The sequence below is a fragment of the Ctenopharyngodon idella genome, chromosome 15, assembly GCF_019924925.1.
Source record: "Ctenopharyngodon idella isolate HZGC_01 chromosome 15, HZGC01, whole genome shotgun sequence".
NCBI classification, from domain to species: domain Eukaryota; kingdom Metazoa; phylum Chordata; class Actinopteri; order Cypriniformes; family Xenocyprididae; genus Ctenopharyngodon; species Ctenopharyngodon idella.
This window is the reverse complement of record NC_067234.1, coordinates 2,723,303-2,743,042: the sequence shown is the minus strand read 5'-3', so window position 1 is coordinate 2,743,042 and position 19,740 is coordinate 2,723,303. Positions and strand designations below refer to the sequence as shown.

General features: G+C 37.7%; 2 protein-coding genes across 4 annotated transcripts in view; one reads left to right on the top strand and one right to left on the bottom strand.

Moving 5' to 3' along the window:
• st14 (ST14 transmembrane serine protease matriptase) overlaps positions 1-12,782 on the top strand; it is a 48,449-nt gene extending 35,667 nt beyond the window's left edge. For all 3 annotated transcript variants that reach the window (XM_051861559.1, XM_051861557.1, XM_051861558.1), the window contains 10 exons: positions 771-880; positions 1,065-1,195; positions 1,359-1,463; positions 2,265-2,372; positions 2,716-2,829; positions 4,717-4,836; positions 6,348-6,528; positions 7,710-7,981; positions 8,254-8,390; positions 11,241-12,782. In XM_051861559.1, the coding sequence (XP_051717519.1) occupies positions 771-880; positions 1,065-1,195; positions 1,359-1,463; positions 2,265-2,372; positions 2,716-2,829; positions 4,717-4,836; positions 6,348-6,528; positions 7,710-7,981; positions 8,254-8,390; positions 11,241-11,402 (1,440 nt within the window). In that variant the 3' untranslated portion in view covers positions 11,403-12,782. The remainder of the gene's footprint in view (positions 1-770; positions 881-1,064; positions 1,196-1,358; positions 1,464-2,264; positions 2,373-2,715; positions 2,830-4,716; positions 4,837-6,347; positions 6,529-7,709; positions 7,982-8,253; positions 8,391-11,240) is intronic.
• Positions 12,783-17,376: 4,594 nt separating this feature from the next.
• kirrel3l (kirre like nephrin family adhesion molecule 3, like) overlaps positions 17,377-19,740 on the bottom strand; it is a 44,583-nt gene continuing 42,219 nt past the window's right edge. The window contains exon 15 of the mRNA XM_051861560.1: positions 17,377-19,569. Coding sequence (XP_051717520.1) covers positions 19,081-19,569 — 489 coding nt within the window. The 3' untranslated portion in view covers positions 17,377-19,080. The remainder of the gene's footprint in view (positions 19,570-19,740) is intronic.

Genomic DNA, 19,740 nt, shown 5'->3' with positions numbered 1-19,740 from the left:
CATACATGTGTTATAGGTTATTGAAAAACATGCAAGTATATACAAAGAGAGCGAAGGGAGATCCATTTGATTACGCAGTGCTTCATGGGAGCGGGCGTAGCTAAAGAGCTATTTTGGAGTGTGTTGCTTTTTTTGACTCTCTGATTGGTGTAATTTTCTATACAGCATCATGGGTAATGTAGTTTTTCACCAAGAATTCGAGCAGAAGCAAATGCTCACTGTAGGGCTGTCTTTAAAGGTTTATAAATTATCGCTTAAAATCAATTTCCTTATGGGGAAAATGAATGGAGTTTCATTTTCTGTTGCACTCTATTGCTCTTTATATCTAAATATATAAAACTGCGCACACGAGAGAGACCCAATGTGCAAGAAAGCGAGTGAATCAACGGTTTCAGTTTCAATTTATCGCCGAAAAGGAAAGATGAGAGAACGAGCAGTTTACGCAAGCTGCCAGTACGCTAGAATCACTCCCGGTACTGTGAACAGCAAAACAGAAATGCCACACTGCCTGCACAAACACCGGGACATTCAATGAATTTTTAAACTGGCTATAGTCAGATATTTAACACACAATAGCGTTACGCCACCATTCGTTCCTCAAGGAAACTCGCAGCCCTTCTCCAGTTTGCCTGGCCGAGAACACGCTCTGGCTCATATACAATATGATGGTGATGACATTTTCATATTTGGATAAACTATTCCTCTTGAAGTGTTTGTTGATTCAGACCTTTTTGAAAATAACCCTGAAGAACATCATGTGGATTTTGCAGGTTCCTGCTGGCAAAAAGATAAAGATTGATTTCAGTATGTTCCGTGTGAAAGAGCCGGGGGTGGACACTAGCAGCTGTCACAAAGACTACATCGAGGTGCTGGGAAAAAAGTAAGTTCTGTCCTGCAATGCCAGCCAGAACAATTTCCCACATTGTTTATTGACAGCTTCCTGACAATCAATAAAATGGCATAAAGCCCAATTTTGCTAAAAACCAGTTGGCCAATCTTTTGTTGTTGTTGGATTTCTTAGCCTTTGATGAATTAACAGTTCTTTCCTTCCTCTGTTTTTGAAGGTATTGTGGGGAGAGACGTAGACTTGTGCTCTCTAGCACCGCCAATACCTTGGAAGTGAAGTTCCATTCAGATGAATCCTACACTGATAAGGGATTCAGGGTTGTTTACACCGCCTTTGACCCTGTAAATCGTACGTAAGCCCAGTGTTTGAATATGACCATCTAAATTCAGTGATCAGATTTTGATCCAGGAACATTTAAAACAGGCACATCTCATTATTATCAAGATCATTAGATCTCTCCTTCACTTCTTCTTGCGTTGAGTCCTGGCTGTCTTCCTGTTTTCTTCTCCAGCTTGCCCTGGTCAGTTTGCGTGCACCTCAGGCTTCTGTATCAAAAAAGAACAAGTCTGTGACGGGTGGAACGACTGCGAAGACATGAGTGATGAGAGAAAATGCAGTAAGTCTCACCCCAGTCAGGATGTTGCAACATTTAATTTAAACCTTTCAATTTATTAATTAGAATTTGAATTGAATTTGCCCTGTCCAACAGGATATTGATTTGGAATGACAGGAAGATGCACAACAGAGAGATTTCATCAGTCAAAAATTATGATAAATAATTACATCAATGATTTAATTGTTTATTTATTCCGTAATATATAGAGATATCTGTTGTTTTCTTCAACTGATTGGACATATTCCTCCAAATTAAGTTCAATACTGGCAAACCAATGAATAGAATTTAATTTTGCCAAACAACACCTCATTGTTTTCAGATAACTTTATAAAAACATTAACAATACATTTTGAACAATTCTATTCATTGTGTATTTGTTATATTAAATATTATAAATTAAATTATAAATAATAATAAATTATGAGGTGTTCTTGGTTCATAAAATGAAAGTTATTGTGTATTGGACATTTTCTATAGGTGGCATTTCAAACATCAATTATTGAAATCATTAAATGTTTCTGGAAATAGGAAATATGTTATATGAAAACATGGTTATGGTCAATTCATACGGAAAGAAATTGCATGTAAATTCTGTTTCCTTAACTTCTGATTTGAATTATAATTCTGCATCCTGTTTGCTACCTAACATTAGCCATTGAACTCTGGGAATACTTGGAAGTCTGTTTATTTGAATTTGAAGTAACCTTTTCAGGACAGTACACATTGTAATATATGACAGTTATTAGTTAGGTGGTGCTTCCCATGAGTTTTGCATTATTCAGTATGTGTTTTATGTTTCAGAGTGTGAAGAGGATCAGTTCACTTGCAGTAATGGCCTTTGTAGGCCTCAGTTCTTTGTGTGTGACCGAGTGAATGACTGTGGTGACAACAGTGATGAGCAACATTGTGGTGAGTTTCTGCTATTACATTTTAACAAACATAATCATTTATTTATTTATTGCTCAGTTCAGCATTGAACCCTATTTGAAAACCCTGCTCAACAGGAAGTCAATTTAAATAAAAAAAAATCAAAGCAGTGGCCTAGTAAAGCGGGACCTTGATGGGATCACATGACAAGCTGTTTTCTGGGATTCAAATAAACACTAACTTAAGACGAACTTACCTTAAACTGGCATTTTCTTGGAGAACTTCAACATATGTGCACCTTTAAGGCTTGCTTTGTTAAAAAAAAGCCACACATTTTTACCATTGTAGGACATTTGACAAGGTTTTGTTTTGTTGTTCCTCCTAGATTGTGGCAAAGCTGAGGGAAGGTGCGGGGATGGCGCCTGCATCCCACAAGAATTTATATGTGATGGGAAAAATGACTGTGCTGATGGCAGTGATGAGGTCTCCTGCGTAGAATGTGAGTGGATTTAACTTTGATTTACTGACCACTAGAGGTGTGACAAGATCTTGTGCCACAAGATCTCACAAGATTAAAATGTGACGAGATTTCTCGTCGAGGTGAAAAGCTGTCTCACGATATTGCCATGACAGCGTATGAGGGTAAAATTAGGATAGAACATGCCACCGCTACATTTACATTACGCCTCCACTGTTGTTTTGCTTTTTTATAGAAATAAAAACCATTTAATTCAGTTGGATAACGGTCGCTTCAATCCCATCGAGCTCATCCAACACAAGCTGCAGAGTCGTACATAGTGCAGCAGGAATCAGAGTTCACTGATCAAGTGATGAGAGTAAGTGACGAGATGACTGATAAGACCATGGCGGAGGATTCGTTGTACAACAGAGCCTGAGTGCCTGATAAATGTCTTATCTTGTAGAATGCACGCTCAGCCCCGCCGTTTCTTATTCGCAGAGTATGCCCGCTCACGAAATCGAAAACGAAAGTAAAACGCGAGCTCACATTCAAACACGATTTCAGTTTTAAAAAGTGTCTCACTGATGCATGCAAATATCTCCCATTATGAATGCTATCTTTGGCTGGGCTGTGTACTTGTAACCATAGCTTAGCTCTGTATCATGCTTGAAGAAAAATTTGGTCTCTATTTGTACTTTGAATATTGAGAGAGTACTTTGATTATAGTTGCACTTATTGTTTGCACTTAATAAGACTAAGAAAACTGTTATTCATTTTTATTAATACTGTTTTTATTTCTATGATCAATTTGTGGAAAGGAGTTCAGTTAGGAGGTTAAAAGTTGTAGAAGCTCATAAATCATATACAGGAAAGAAGCCAGTCAGTTGAGTTTGTGGCAAAACATTTTACTTTTACTGCATATGATAATTCATACTCAGAAAGTAGAACTGAAATGACATTCATTTCAAGATAATTAATTAAAAACGTTTCAAATGCACCTGCAGACTGTTTTTCATGTACTTCATCGTTGAGGATTTCTTAAAAAACAGTGTAAAAATCCCATCTCGTTCTCGTGAACTCAGTCTCGTGTCTTGTCTCGTGAGCTGTCTCGTCACACCCGTGATGTCCACAGATCTGCCTTTCCATAGAGCTTAACACTAGGTCGATCAAGTTTGTTTTGTAAGCTTATTTGCATTGCATGTCTATTATGAGAACCATAGTTATTCATAAGCAACAAACTAACTTGGCATCATCATCATGGCATCATGGGTCAGTCACTTGAAGGTGACTTCAATTAAAATAAAATAAATTACAATATAAAAAAAAATGTGTGTGTATTTGTGTGTGAGTAATGAGTGAAATTTGGGACTATCCTGTGTATGTTTAGCTTAGGGTCTCTATTGTCAGTTTTAGGAAACTTCAGAATACTTTAAATTTAACTTAAACAGATTTTTCAGCCATTAAGCAGCTGTATTTGATTCTTTTATTTTATTTTTTTCTTCCACTAAATAATCTTCTACTGGCTGTGTTTCTCCACTTCTGTAGCTATCAAACTGTACATTCACACTGAATATTGAGTACCATTAATTAATGGGATAATTTACCTGATTTTAATATGCAAAATACACTCTTGTGATAGAAAAATCTTAAACACTTAGGCTGATATGGTAGTGAAATCACACATTTTGGTCTTTTCTACCGTGTTCAGTCCTTATTTACCACCCACTCTTTTTTTTCCAAAAGTTGTTCATTGTTTTTGTATCCTTCAGCAGAGATAAGTGACCTATCCCGCAATCAGTAAGCCTGATCAATAGGCTGGCTCTTGCATCGCCATGAACTTTGGTGATATAAAGAAGCTGCAACTGATGTTTTATTCTCCTTGTTCACCTCAAGTTTTACTTTCTTTATACTCTATTCCTCTCTTAGCGGCTGGTATCTGCAATGATTTCTCCTTCAAGTGTAAAAACAAGCAGTGTGTAAACAAAGTGAACGCAGAGTGTGATCGCGAAGAGGACTGCTCAGATGGTTCGGACGAACAGGGTTGTGGTAAGTCAATTTTTTTATTTTGTTGTGTATTTCAGCTATTTCACAATGATTTAAAATGTGGCTTATCAAGTAATATATTACATTATTTACATTACATTATATTATAGCAAAAATGAATGCACAATTAATTTGCATGATATAGGTTATGTGTTATTATTATAATATTATAATAATATATATATATATATAATTTTTTTTTTTTTTTTTTTTTTTTAATGAACCAGTATCAGCCAATGTTGGAGATTTAAATATTTTAAGATTTAGATCATCATCTTTCACTAATTTAATGGCACATCAAGAATGGCAAAGATTTTACCCTTAAAGCATTAGTTCGCCCAAAAATGAAATTTCTGTCATTAATTACTCATGTTGTTCCAAACCCGTAAGTCCTTCGTCCATCTTCGGAACACAAATTAAGATATTTTTGATGAAATCTGAGAGGTTTCTGATCCTCCATAGAAAGCAACATAATTACCACATTCAGGTTCTAGGCACATGGACTATTTTAATGATGTCTTTACTACTTTTCTGGCCCTTGAAATTGGTTATGGCGTTGCTGTATATAGGGAGATCAGAAAGCTCTCGGATTTCATCAAAAATATCTTAAATTGTGTTCTGAAGATGAACGAAGGTCTTACGGGTTTGGAAAGACATATGGTTGAGTAATTAATGACAGAAATTTCATTTTTGTGTGAACTAACCCTTTAAGAGTTAGATCATCTAGCAACAAAGGGGCAGTGATTAGATTATGACAAAGAAAAAAGCTTTTAATATTAATTTAAAATGCACAATAAAATCTTTCAGACAAACTCTTTTATAAAACCCAACTAATGGTTCAGATCACTTACAGTTATAGATTTAGTTATGAAGTAGTATAGATGTATAATATATAATGAGATATATATATATATATATGAGAATCCAACTACAGCCCGGCTCTAGTGTCTTTATTGCATAATTATTTGAAGATAATGAGCTTCCCAGTGTTTTCACAAGCTTTTGGTGTTTCAACAAATTTAAAAACAATTCTAATTTCCAAAAGTTGCTGCATCATCAACAATGTGGTAATTAGTGTGTATAAAAAAAAAAAAAAAAAATTAAAAAAAAATTTACATTAGAGCCCAAACCCATTATACTTTTTTTATGAAACCTCACTTGACATTTCTTCATTCTCTTTCTGCTTCTTTTATAGGCCTCAGGGTTGCTAGTTTCTTTTTCCTTCCTCATTGTGTTTTTATCAGCCAGCACAGTTCTTTCCTCCATATATCTGCCTTGTTATGATTCTGCTTGAGTCCCGCTAAAGGCCGACGGTCCTGTGAGTCAGAGAAGATGTTTGAGAAACTCCAACTTTTAGTGCAAACAGTTTTGCAGCTAGCCCTCTGATCTGATCCCTGCTGGTCTTGTACAAGACCCCCTTAACCTCTCATCTCAGCATGCCGATGCTATCCCTTCTGCTGGTCTTCCTTGAAGTCTCTCTTTGTGTTTGAACCATTCCTTTAATTTGGTTTCAGACTGTGGAGTCCGGCCATTCAAGCACAACCGTATTGTGGGTGGGCAGAACGCAGATGTGGGTGAATGGCCGTGGCAGATCAGTCTACATTTCAAGACCAACGGACACGTCTGCGGCGCCTCAATCATCTCTAACAAATGGTTGCTGTCCGCTGCCCACTGCTTCATCCAGCCTAGTGCAGAGTGAGTCTGTTTATTGCATCTCTGTGTGGCTGTTAGTGTTTTTGTATTTTATTTTGCCTGATTATTTTTGTCTGTAGTTGTTATCAGAGGCGTAAATTGGACATTTGCTAAGTATCTTTCTCCATTCACTAAGTGCTCAAACATTATTCAACATCATTGCTCTTTGCTTGAGCAATGACTGAGCTTGTATTTATTCCCATTGGCCAGCAGGTGGAGCACAAGACATGGCATAAAATCATACTTCACCTTGATGAGTGTTTCTGAGACTGAACCACTAAAGCTGAACTGAAAGATAATTCACTCTTCTGAGCAATGGTTTCACCATGAAATCAAAATTGACCCCATTTACTTTCTTAATAAACGTTTCTGGTCTTTTTGTGAATGATACATCAATGCACAAATGTCTTTCATCAAAATGTAATAACTTGTTCCACCTCTGAAATGACTTTGCTTTTCAGCTGAAATGACCAAGCCCTCTTATTTTTCAATCCCTCTTCATATAGTTTAGAATAATTAGGATTTGTTTATGTTTTGGGGGGCCAGCAAAGTATCTTATGCCCACCAAGGCTGCATTTATTTGATCAAAAATACAGTAAAATCAGTATTTTCTTTTAAATAATTACACAAGTAAACAAATTCTGGGTGAGGGGTGCACCAATAATAAGTGAGTATAATAATAATTACCAATAATAATTGATAAGTGAGCACATGTCAGCATATTAGAATGTTTTCTGAAGGATCATGTGACTGAAGACTGGAGTAATGATGCTGAAAATTCAGCTTTGACATCACAGGAATACATTACATTTTAAAATATATTCAAATAGAAAACAGTTGTTTTAAATTGTAATAATATCTCACAGTATTTCATTTTTTACTGTATTTTTGATCAAATAAATGCAGCCTTGGTGAGCAGAAAGTGACTTCTTTCAAAAACATGAAAACATCGTAATTATTCCAAACTTATCCTATAAACACAATTTTTCACAATCCTGCCTTTACTTTTTTTTTTTTTTTTTTTTTTTTTTCTCTGTACTTCAAATCTTCTGATTTCCTCAGATTTCCTGTCAAAATAAAGATTTAAAATGGATTTGAACGCCATTTCATGTTGACCTTTCAAAACATCTGATTTAAACAACTAACCTCCAAAACAACATTGTGTTCATTGTCTCTTCCAACAGCTACAAAATGACAGCCAACTGGCAGACATACAGTGGTCTGCGGGACCAGAACATCCAGGACACTTCTGTTCAGATGCGCACTTTGAAGACCATCATCACCCACCCAAGCTACAGTGAAATGACCTATGATTATGACATCTCCTTGTTGGAACTGAGCCAGCCATTGAACTTCAGCAACACCGTGCATCCCATCTGCCTTCCGGCATCAACCCACGTATTCTCGGCCGGCAGTTCCTGCTTTGTTACGGGCTGGGGCGCGCTCCGAGAGGGAGGTGAGACAGCTTGTGTGCCTGAGGGCTGCCCTTTGCATTTGGAGTTCCTCTTTCCATGAGATACCTTTGGAATTTGAGCCTCACAAGTTTGACATTTATCAATCCCTTGTTTCAATGTCACTTTTAGCACAAACTTTGTTATATGATTTTGTTATTTGTGGAAGTACATAACTCATTCTAATTAATGTTTCAAACAGCCATAATGAGCCATAAGATGCTTTTTGGTATTAGAATTGTTCTCATAGGACTAATGTTTTATGTATGTGTTGTAGGAAGTACCGCAACAATCCTGCAGAAAGCAGAAGTAAAGGTGATTAATGATACGGTATGCAACATGGTGACCGAAGGTCAGGTGACCTCTAGAATGATGTGTAGCGGCTACCTTACGGGAGGTGTGGATGCTTGTCAGGTAAAAAAAAAAAAAAAAAAAACATATTACCATGAATCTGATGTTTTCATTTCGATCTGGGTTACTTACAGTATACACCGATCAGGCATAACATTATGACCACTGACAGGTGAAGTGAATAACACTGATTATCTCTTCATCACGGCACCTGTTAGTGGGTGGGATATATTAGGCAGCAAGTGAACATTTTGTCTTCAAAGTTGATGTGTTAGAAGCAGGAAAAATGAGCGATTTGAGCGAGTTTGACAAGGGCCAATGGTGATGGCTAGACGACTGGGTCAGAGCATCTCCAAAACTGCAGCTCTTGTGGGGTGTTCCCGGTCTGCAGTGGTCAGTATCTATCAAAAGTGGTCCAAGCGAGGAACAGTGGTGAACTGGCGACAGGGTCATGGGCGGCCAAGGCTCATTGATGTACGTGGGGAGCGAAGGCTGGCCCGTGTGGTCCGATCCAACAGACGAGCTACTGTAGCTCAAATTGCTCAAGAAGTTAATGCTGGTTCTGATAGAAAGGTGTCAGAATACACAGTGCATCACAGTTTGTTGCGTATGGGGCTGCATAGCCGCAGACCAGTCAGGGTGCCCATGCTGACCCCTGTCCACCGCCGAAAGCGCCAACAGTGGGCACGTGAGCATCAGAACAGGACCACGGAGCAATGGAAGAAGGTGGCCTGGTCTGATGAATCACATTTTCTTTCACATCACGTGGATGGCCGGCTGCGTGTGCGTCGCTTACCTGGCGAACACATGGCACCAGGATGCACTATGGGAAAAAGGCAAGCCGGTGGAGGCAGTGTGATGCTTTGGGCAATGTTCTGCTGGGAAACCTTGGGTCCTGCCATCCATGTGGATGTTACTTTGACCTGTACCACCTACCTAAGCATTGTTGCAGACCATGTACATCCTTTCATGGAAACAGTATTCCCTGGTGGCTGTGGCCTCTTTCAGCAGGATAATGCGCCCTGCCACAAAGCAAAAATGGTTCAAGAATGGTTTGAGGAGCACAAATTGGCCTCCAAATTCCCCAGATCTTAATCCAGTCGAGCATCTGTGGGATGTGCTGAACAAACAAGTTCCATGGAGGCCCTACCTCGCAACTTACAGGACTTAAAGGATCTGCTGCTAACATCTTGGTCCCAGATACCACAGCACACCTTCAGGGGTCTAGTGGAGCCCATGCCTCGACAGGTCAGGGCTGTTTTGGCAGCAAAAGGGGGACCAACACAATATTAGGAAGGTGGTCATAATGTTATGCCTGATTAGTGTATGTAGAAACAAATTTGATGCGTTTCTGACTTTTTGCCAAGTGACTCGGATCAATTATTTTTTTTTTTTTTGTGTCAGTCTAACTTGAAAGAAAATAATGCAAATAATATATTAATAATAGAAATAATAAAAGAATGATGGTATGTTTTTAGGAAAAAAAGAATCATGTCTAAAGGTGCCGTCACGGCTGAATTTTGCAGAAAAAAAGGTCCACTGTTAATATGTACACTGACGCCACTTTCAAACCAAGAGGCTTTCTGTTGGTCAACTGGTGTGACCAACTTGATGCGAAATCTTTCACCCTCAAGTGGAATTCCAAATTGTGTGGATTACTATTAAAATGACTCTTATTTCAACTGTGAAAATTTGTCGAACAACAGTAAATGTGACCGTACCTTAAGAGCTATTATACGACTATTTTCCCAAAGTTGGCATAACACCCTCAACACAGTTGTCAGCTAAAAAGCTTTAAAAACTAAAGCGCATACACAAAAGTACACATTTATTGAATGGTAATGAATTCAAGGTGCTTTAATAGCCATTTAGATGCATTGTCAAGCTTTTTTCATCCTGTTCTATTCATTCAGAAACACCTACAGTACAAATATGACATGAGCATAATGCCGTCAAAGTGTTCGGCTAATGTTGTTGTCTTCCTGCAGTGTGTGTGCAGCCTCGTAGTGGAGAAGATTAATTATTCTACCTTGTTCCCTGATATTTAAATGAGCTGATTTCCATAATTTCTACTTCTATCTCACTTGTTATTCATCTTGCTTTCCCCTTCTGAACGCTCTGTGCGTCTCTCTTATTCTGGGTGTAATCTTCTTAGTGTGCTTTTTTTCTCGCACAGGTTCCGGTCCTGGTCTTGTGACTCCTTTCTGTCTTTCTTCTCTCCAGCTATAGGAGCTCATAGATTTCGCTCTCTCTCTTTGTACTTTGCTCATCCTTCTCACCCTCTGTAATATTCTTTCATTCACTTGGTGGTTTTGTCTTCCCCTCTCTCTCTCTCTCTCTCTCTCTCTCTCTCTCTCTCTCTCTCCTCCTAATTCAAATATGCTTTATTACCACGTCTGTTTACATTGCAATATTGGCAAAGTAATTAAGAGCCGAATTGTATTACACACAAAACAAATCATTCAGGAATAATAGTAATAGAATGAAATGACACAGTAAATAAGCAGCTTAAATTAGAGGTACAAAATAATAAATGATAAGTGATTACAATAATAATTAAAATGTTTGCAATTGCTTCACACACCCTCCTTTTTCCTTTCGGTTTTCTCACATACATAATCATCACTTCATCTCCTCTTTCAATTTCAAGCAATTTATTTGCATGATTGTTTTATATACAATATTGCCAAAGCATTGATACACAATAAAAAAAAAGTCTCCAGCAATACTAAAATAAATAACCACAATATACAATAAAGTAAACATTCATTAATGAACATTCTCTTGAATAGATCAACAGGCAACTCTTGAATATGGTGATCAAATTTTGTCCTCCATGCATTTGATCTTTTTCAAACAGTTTTGGAAAATATGGAATGACATTTAAAAGTGTCTTTCTTTTGGCTTCCGTAGGGAGACTCGGGCGGGCCTCTTGTGTGTCGTTCCGATGCTGGCAAATGGTTCCAGGCTGGCATAGTGAGCTGGGGAGAAGGCTGCGCTCGGCGGAACAAGCCTGGCGTCTACACGCGTGTCACCAAACTACGGGAGTGGATCCGTGAAATCACATCCGTATAGTGGAGCCTGGACCTGCAATCATACGACAACCAAAGAAGAAGAACAGAAATGTTCAGCGCCATGAATATTTAGTACAGTATGTGAGCCGCACTCGCACAATCAAAAAGTGAATACATCCATTGTGGGAAAATTGAAAATTTGTTTTTTTGTTTTTTTGTAATAGCATTTTTATTCAGTATGACTATTCGGTTTTTCATAGCTGTATCAATCTAAAGACGACTCCAACTTTAGTCAACCAAATAAAAAGCTTCATAAAACACATGCAGATACCACTATAATGAGGATATATATCACTGTGATGTACTGTTACACTCATTTTCCAACTCAGTTGTAGTGCTTTCATTTGTTTGTATCCGATTTCTTGAACAGTAACTTCATAAATGGCACTTTAGAGATCAAACTGTCCTATAATGCGACTGCCAGCAACTTACGACCTTGTGGAATTCATGTTGTTATCTTTCTGAATGATGTTCGGTTTTAAATATTTTTACTTATGCTCAAAACGTGCCTTTCTTCCAAAGACTGGTCCCTGACTCTCCTCAGAAACGATGACTCTTGTGTTTCAGACTTTGGAGCGAGCTTCAGTCCCTACATTTTTTTTTTTTTCCTTTTAGTGAAGGTCAAACGCTTTTTTGCAATCTAGAAATTTCTGTAAGCATCCCACTCAGGCTGACCTTCTTTCCTCACATCTGTGTGATCTCGGGACCTCGGTGGCAAAGCTCGAAAATGGAGGATTAGGTAAAAAATAGGATATTACCGTCATCCATTTGCCAATACAACCAAGGCCAGTATAGGTCACTCACTTCTGCTGCATGTTAAAGTTCCAGCCAATCAATGTCAAAGCAGTTGGCTGAAACAACCTAGCAGGATGGTCTCTGCTTCAAAGAGACCCGAACGTATTGAGGAATCTATAACGCCGGATCCTCAAAGACTTGGCAAGTTTCTTTCCCATGGAAAGTCCACTTGCTTAGTAAGAATTTCAGGCTTTGTAGCGTAGTGACTTAATTTCCCAGGAGGTACAAGAGACGTAAGCTGTATTTCGAGAGATGTCAAGCAATAGATGCTATGTTTATGTACTCTACTCGAGTTTTATATAGCATCATGATGTATAATTTTACTTGTCATGGGCTTCTTAGGCTTTCATTTTTAAATTGTAAAAATTTCAAACAGCTTTTTAAATGGTTAAACTATAATGATTGTGAATGGCTTTATGTGTATGGGTGACTAACATTTGTAAATATTTTACATGCGGATTACTTGTTGGTCTTTTTCTGTTTAGTTTCATTGTGTTTTATATTTTAACACTGTGCAAATGTTTTAACGTATTCAAATTTCCTAAGAGATTACAATGTATAATTGACAATAAAATACATTGTCATATCTTTGTTTGTTTTTGTTTGTTACGTAATGTGTTTTTGCTTAATTTCCATGTAATTTAATTTCCCCCTGAAAATGCAAATGTAGCTTAGTAAAGACAACTGAAAACATTTTTCACTCATTCTTGAGATAAGAGGCAAAACATGTTCAAAGTTAGCTTGTATTATTTTTATTATTTTGATATATTTGTAGACAAAGGTCTCAACTAATGAACCATGTAAGGGAATAGGTTTTTCTGAAAAGTATTTTTTTTTTTTTTCTTTTTTTTTTTTTTCCTAAAAATGTACATTTATTCACTTTGGAACTTAATTTGTGTCAACTCTGTCAGATGCATTAAAAAGCATGATATTTTAATTTGATCCATCCAACAACAGTGTAAAGTCATCAATTATGTAATAATGCTGTTCAGTAAAGGAGTGAAAAAAATAAATTCTCTAATTTTTTTTCTTGGGTTAGGTTTATGAACAATCCAGTTCCTAAATTTCTTCATTCTTTAACCTCCTTTTTAATATTAAACATACATAACCAATGTTCTTAAAATCAGACATGATATCATGTAGTTCAGTTGATGTTTTAATATTTTAACACAATGAATTGAAAAAAGAAGAAGACATTTCTTTCAAAATTAACAAAAACTTTCACCTGACAGTGTTAAATACTGATAGAGTTGACAAATACTGACGTGTTGACAAAGGTCCAGCTGGGGCCAAATATATAGTATATGTAAATAGAATCATGAAACAACATTAGAATAATTCCCCATATGCAAAAAAACAAAACAAACAAAAAAACATATTAAATCACATTATATAGAACTTTTTGAGAGCACTTGTCAGCCATCATACATAAAACCAGACAGAGTTGACAAAATTGATTTTTTTCATCTTAACCATGTGTTGTACAGTGAAGCAATTTTGTTTTCTTTCTCAGTTGTAGTTGCCTTAATAAACATATCAAAAATGCCAAGATTTATCCCACAACTATTTACAGAAACTATTACACTGGGATGACAGAGTTGACGTTAAAGCTGTGACCGCAGAGACTTTGACATTGTTTGTATAAAATTTTTAAAAATACATAACTTCCAGGACTGTTCTACTGCGAGGTCCACAATGAGCAGGAAATAGTAAGTGCTCCTCAGAGTTAAAGAGACCATGACATTGCCTGATTTATTCAGAATTATAAAAAATCCTGACGGGATTGACGTAAAGTGAGGACACAACTTTGATAGCCTTTTTTTTTAATGGAAAATATAATTCAAGACTTACTTTTTGGATTGTTTGATATATTACAGATCTCCGCCTTTCAATTTAAATGTATATTTTTGGAATTTGTTGCATTTTTAAATTTTTTTTTTTTTTTGCAATTTTACATTGTGACCGCACGAGGACAGGCTAAATTACATGTATTTTCCAAGTATAGAGCGTGTATTTGAATAACACTAACAAAATTATTTAAAAATAAAAGCAATAAATGTCCTGAGTATCCAGATTTCCTTTAGATGTAACTTTTTAAGTATTTTTATTTTAATGAATTTATTTATTTTTAACATAAAGAGGGCTTTTGTGTGTCCCTTATCTCAAGAATCAGTGTCTTTATCCATGTTAAATTAGCTGGCCTTGGTATAAACCAACATAAACATTGCCTTCAACAATTGCTTGCCCATGAATCAGTGGTGTCCTAATGGAAAATGAAACGAGAGCTTCATAAATCTGCTCTTTTCAGTTGATACGATCGAGAATACAAAGCATGATGTTCTTAGTTTTGACCTTGCACCAATTAAAAAGCTCATGGTTTAATTAAACATTGCACTGCACTGCAACAGTTGTTTTAAATGGTTGGCAGAGTATTGAACTTAGGCTAATTACATGCCAGATTTGACCTTGTATGAGCTTTAGATTGGTGCTCAACCTTTTATAACATCTCCAATCGATTTCATAACAACTCTTGCACTTAAGCATTTTGCATCTTAATATGGTATCTAGGCAACCAAAGGTCACTAACACTTGATTGAAACAAAGCATTGTGGTAAGTAAAAAGAATGAATGAAATCCTGCTAGCCATTAGTTTAACCTACATTTTTTTTTTTTTTTTTCGTTACAGTAGCTTATATTGTTTATATCTATATTGTAAAAGTGAAGGCAAAACATTCCTTGATACCGCGCCTCCACTTCTCGATCACTACTGCGCAGACTCGGGTCCTGAATCAGCGCAAGATGTCAGTGCCATATTGGGACATTGGCGCGTTCGGTGAGTAAAAAAACATTTTAGCGAAGGTGTTTGGTGTTTTTGCTTAATTTCGTTGTTTTTAATGGAGTAACTTCGAAATACAGGATTTTTTAACTAACGAGACGTTAATAATTTGTCTATACAGCCTATCAGCTCGTAGCAGATTTGGCGCTACAGGCAAAAGAACTTCCCACAGAACAAGGAGGATTTCCTTTAAAATGTCTGTCAGGAGATTAGGGGACTACAGTTAACTCCTTATTATGTTTCATGACGGTCAGTGTAATAGATCATTTGGAAATACCTAGTTTAAAATGAATAAAATTTTTAATATTTTAATATATTGTTTAAATACAATGTTTATATTGTTTTCATCACAATGTTTATTGGATATCTAGTTTAAGTATTAATCTAGCCCGTTAAAAATTGATTGTAATCACTAGATTTGCCCATGTTTTCCAGATTTTTAAATTTTTGTGCTTTCCGTTGTCATCAGGGTAACTTGGAAAAAAAAAACGTGCTGACACCTAAAGTGATGATACACGGGGCAACTTTTTGAGCAATGCTGCTGGGCAATGTCACAGAGCAATGATGCTTGAGCACTTCCCCATTGAGAATGGGCAAAAAAAATTATATCTGGATACTTTAGATTGAAATTTGTTTCCCATTCTCAATGGGAAAGTGCCCAAGCATCATTGCTCTGCGACATTGCCCAGCAGCAAAGTTGCCCCGTGTATCATCACCCTTAGATTGGTGGCTGTTGTGCCGAATTCTGTGACCCAATTATGTGACCCTAGTAGCCGTTTTATTGTGCTAATCCAATTTACTCCTAATCCCAGTCCTAATCCTAACCCTATTCACTACAGCGCATATTCTAGGGTCACATAATTCTGTGGGTCACAGAATTCGGCACTACACCACCACACATTGACACTTACCACTCAGGAATTTGTAAACTAATATGAGAGTAAATGCTGTGAACCATTATAAAGTGACACCTGCCATTCTGAAATGCATTATGAAAACCTGCACCAACCATTCAGAAGTATGCTGGATGGTTGACACCGGCTCTTCACAATGTAGAGTAATGTAGGTCTGTAGATATTATATTAAGCTGGATGTCTATTATACTGTAGCTACAGCGAGTCAAGTTTTACTCACCCTCAAGGTGTATATGGTGTATATGACTTTCTTCTTTCAGACAAATACATTCGGAGTTATATTAATTAACACCCTGACGCTTCCAAGCTTTATAATGGCAGTGAACGGTTACCACCAGTTTGAAGCTCAAATAAGGCTTTCTGAAGTGAAGTGATGCGTTTGTGTAAGAAAAATATCCATATTTAACACTTTTTATAAAGTAAAATAACTAGCTTCCGGCAAAATGACCATACGGATTTGACTTGCGTCTAAAGCGTAACATTCATGACATATAACATAGGACGTAGCGTAGTACGTCATGCCGTAGCGTAGTACCAGTAGTACTAAATAAACCAGTACAACTGTATTATCTGTAGTTTATTTAGATAATTATCAGACTCTAATTACTTTTTTGGCTACTGCCTAATTTATTTATTTTTAAAATCACTTAATTAGGCTATTTATTTAGGATTTTGTGTCACAATTATGCCAGTATAGCTACTCAAATCATCTGTCAGTCACTACTGGAGGTGCCACAACATACGGTGACATGCTCCGCAACATTGTCAGTGGCACATGACGCAATCCATCAGCACGTCACACAAGTTTTAGTGGCACATGCCAATGGAAACCGGCTGTGCCACTAAGCATAGCGGCATGTGCCAATTGCTTCTGTGCATAATATACCATACAGAGTTTTAATTTTGTGTTATCGGGTGTGCACATTATGCATCTATCTATATAACTGTATTTTTGGCAGTGATAGTTGTATGAGAGGGATGATGACAGCTGATGGAAACATGACCCTGAAATTACCAGAGTAGCCATCAGTTTTTTTTGTTCAGCCATTTGTTTAATGCTGAGTATGTGTATGTCTTCAACACTCCCTGCGGTGAAACTCGGCATGACATGATGAAATCTGAGAGACTGGGTGACACGACAAGATAATGTTGTCACACAACACCCGCTCCGTCAGCGCAATATTTTGTTGCGTTGAGGGAGACGGCCTGTGCCTGCTATGTTTGATACGCAGACAGCGGGAGGCTTGGGAATCTCATCCGTCTTTATTAAAAACCCTGCTGTCGCCGCGGGAATAAGAGAATCAACATAGGCATCACGGCTAATTTATGTATTCATCAACTCGGCAGCCCCGGTATTGTTTGTCCTCATTCCCTCATGACATTTGACGAGACCCAGCGATGTGTGCCAAACTCACTCCAGTCAGAGCAGATTTTATTTGAAATGGTTTTATTTAAATATAAATATGTGTACAAAGTTACAAGCAACAATAGCTCATTTTTTTAGCAAATAAAATCATTTGAACATTATTAAAAAAGAAACGGAAGGAAAAAGTCAATTAGTTGTGTAACACTTTTCACCTCTCCAAAACTGATAAGTAACATGGGGTAAAAACCGTTGTGAACCAAATAAACTCAAATCAAAGATATAGATATATGCATTTTATAATATAAAGGTACTTTACAATAGAGCAGCTTACACGCTGTACATTAAGGCTTATATAAAATATAAAAATAAAGACAAGCAATGTTTTGTTTCACCTATCTTACAGTTCATTTTGATTTTTTTTTTTTTTTTGATTTTTCCAAATGGAGCCAACCATTCAGGCTTAAAGGAAAATGGCAGTATGGAAACCTCCAAATGCAGGTCTCCATGATCGAATTGAAATAGGGTGCAGTAAGCGGTTTCTCACACAAGGAACAAACAGATGAGAAGAAATGCTGAATACGTTCACGTACACACATCATCTGCATGCAACAGACAGGAGTGAATTTCCCAACAATTTGTACAGTCATTGAAGTGGCTCTAAGTGGATATGGACAGTACTGCATTTCACTTGCTATTTCTTTTTCTGTTTTTTCTTTGTCTATGTAAACATGTTGGTGCTACCTGACGGTGCCAGCAATGTCAGCATGACATAACAGTCACCTTGGCACACTCTGTATTTAATAACATACAGTGGTCACGTAAGGAACATTACAAGATTATTACTGCACACCGCAAGGCCGTGTGGTAATTTAGGTTTGCCGTACATGGCTTGGCTTAAGAAACCATGGTCCCGAAATGGGCTTTACTCTGAACTCTGCAACAAATCCTTGAGAGCATAGCTTAAAAAGACCGCACCTCTAAATTTGCTTCTTTGGGGATTGGCCAATCCTGATTCCATCAAACAGACAGAAACGCATCTTATGGATTTTGTCTTTTTACCAAAGCATTTCAGATTCCAGTTTCCTGCACTGGTCCATTGAGGCTTTACATAAATACTCTCTTGAGAGCCCAACAGCAGTGCAGGCTGCAGATAGAGCTTCTGAAGAAACATCTTAGGGTGAGCGCATGCGCTCTGCTTTCTTCTGCTCCCCTGCTTTGTGGATTGAACTTTGAGCCACTTTGTGTAGGCAAGACCTGTTGTCATTGATACACAAATGTGCTTACAATTCCATCAGCATGCCAACAAACACAGTTTTTTTTTTTTTTTTTACTTTTTGTTTTAAATTTCATGTCATATTGATTGTTTCAGCGTAGTGTCATTAGCTTGTCCCCATTTACAAAGATTAGTTCATGAGGGCACTTCTCCACAGCACTGCTTTCTCTCTCCAAGATTTAGAAGAGTTAGTGCTGGAGCATTTTTGCAGAAATACGGTGCCACAGAGATGAATTGACAGACAGTGTTCATTGTTCAGCATTTGGACAAAGAAAATCAGTAGCTTGAAGGTGACTTCCAAGCTTGAGTGGCACGTCGTAGTTCTTTCGAAAGAAGTTTCTCATCGATCCAACATTCACTTCAAGACAGCAATAAAGCTTTTCCGCCTCTTGAATCTCAGTTTAAAGTTTGCTTAATCCCTCCTGAAGCCAATTCAGAAGAACATCCTTGTAATGCTGATCATGCCAGACCCTCAGCGGGTCTTCTAGGGGGCCTTCACACATGAGTCTGCATGCGTTGCTGCCGCCCGTAGTCTGACTGCTGTGACGACACCTGCGAGGATGCGTATGAAAAACGGGAGGAGCTAGATACCTTGCTGGCTTGGTCTGAATGCTCGTATCCATCAACCTTCTCGTAGGAGGCAGGTTTGACGTAGCTCGTAAAGGCGCGGCCATAGGTGGCGGGCAGGTAGGCAGAGCCTGCATAGAGTGGCTCCTGGGGGTAGGTGGGAGTTTGCTGTTGTTGCTGTGGTTGTTGTGATTGCTGTTGCTCATAGGTGGTGCGGTTGGCAGGGGTTGTTGCATAACGTTGGGAGAAGTCATAAATCCGAGGCTGAGTGGAGTGCTGGCCATATAAGGGGCTCGGCGAGGGAAGCTGAGAGGGAGTGTAGACTGGGCGAGCATTAGGGACATATTCGGAGAAGCCAGTTCTCGTGATGTGGCGGTCCTCGTGAGCCCGCACATTGTAGTAGCCATTGGTGGGGTCCTAGGGAGGAAGAAAGAAAGAAAATATTGTCAGAGAAATTGCAAAACTTGTACAGAAAATAAATACATGCAAATGATTTTAGTTAGGTGCTAGCTAGAAGTTAGCAATTGACCAATAATTGTAGGTTTTCTTGAACATGATCCAAGCTTGTGGTGTAATACGAATATGTTT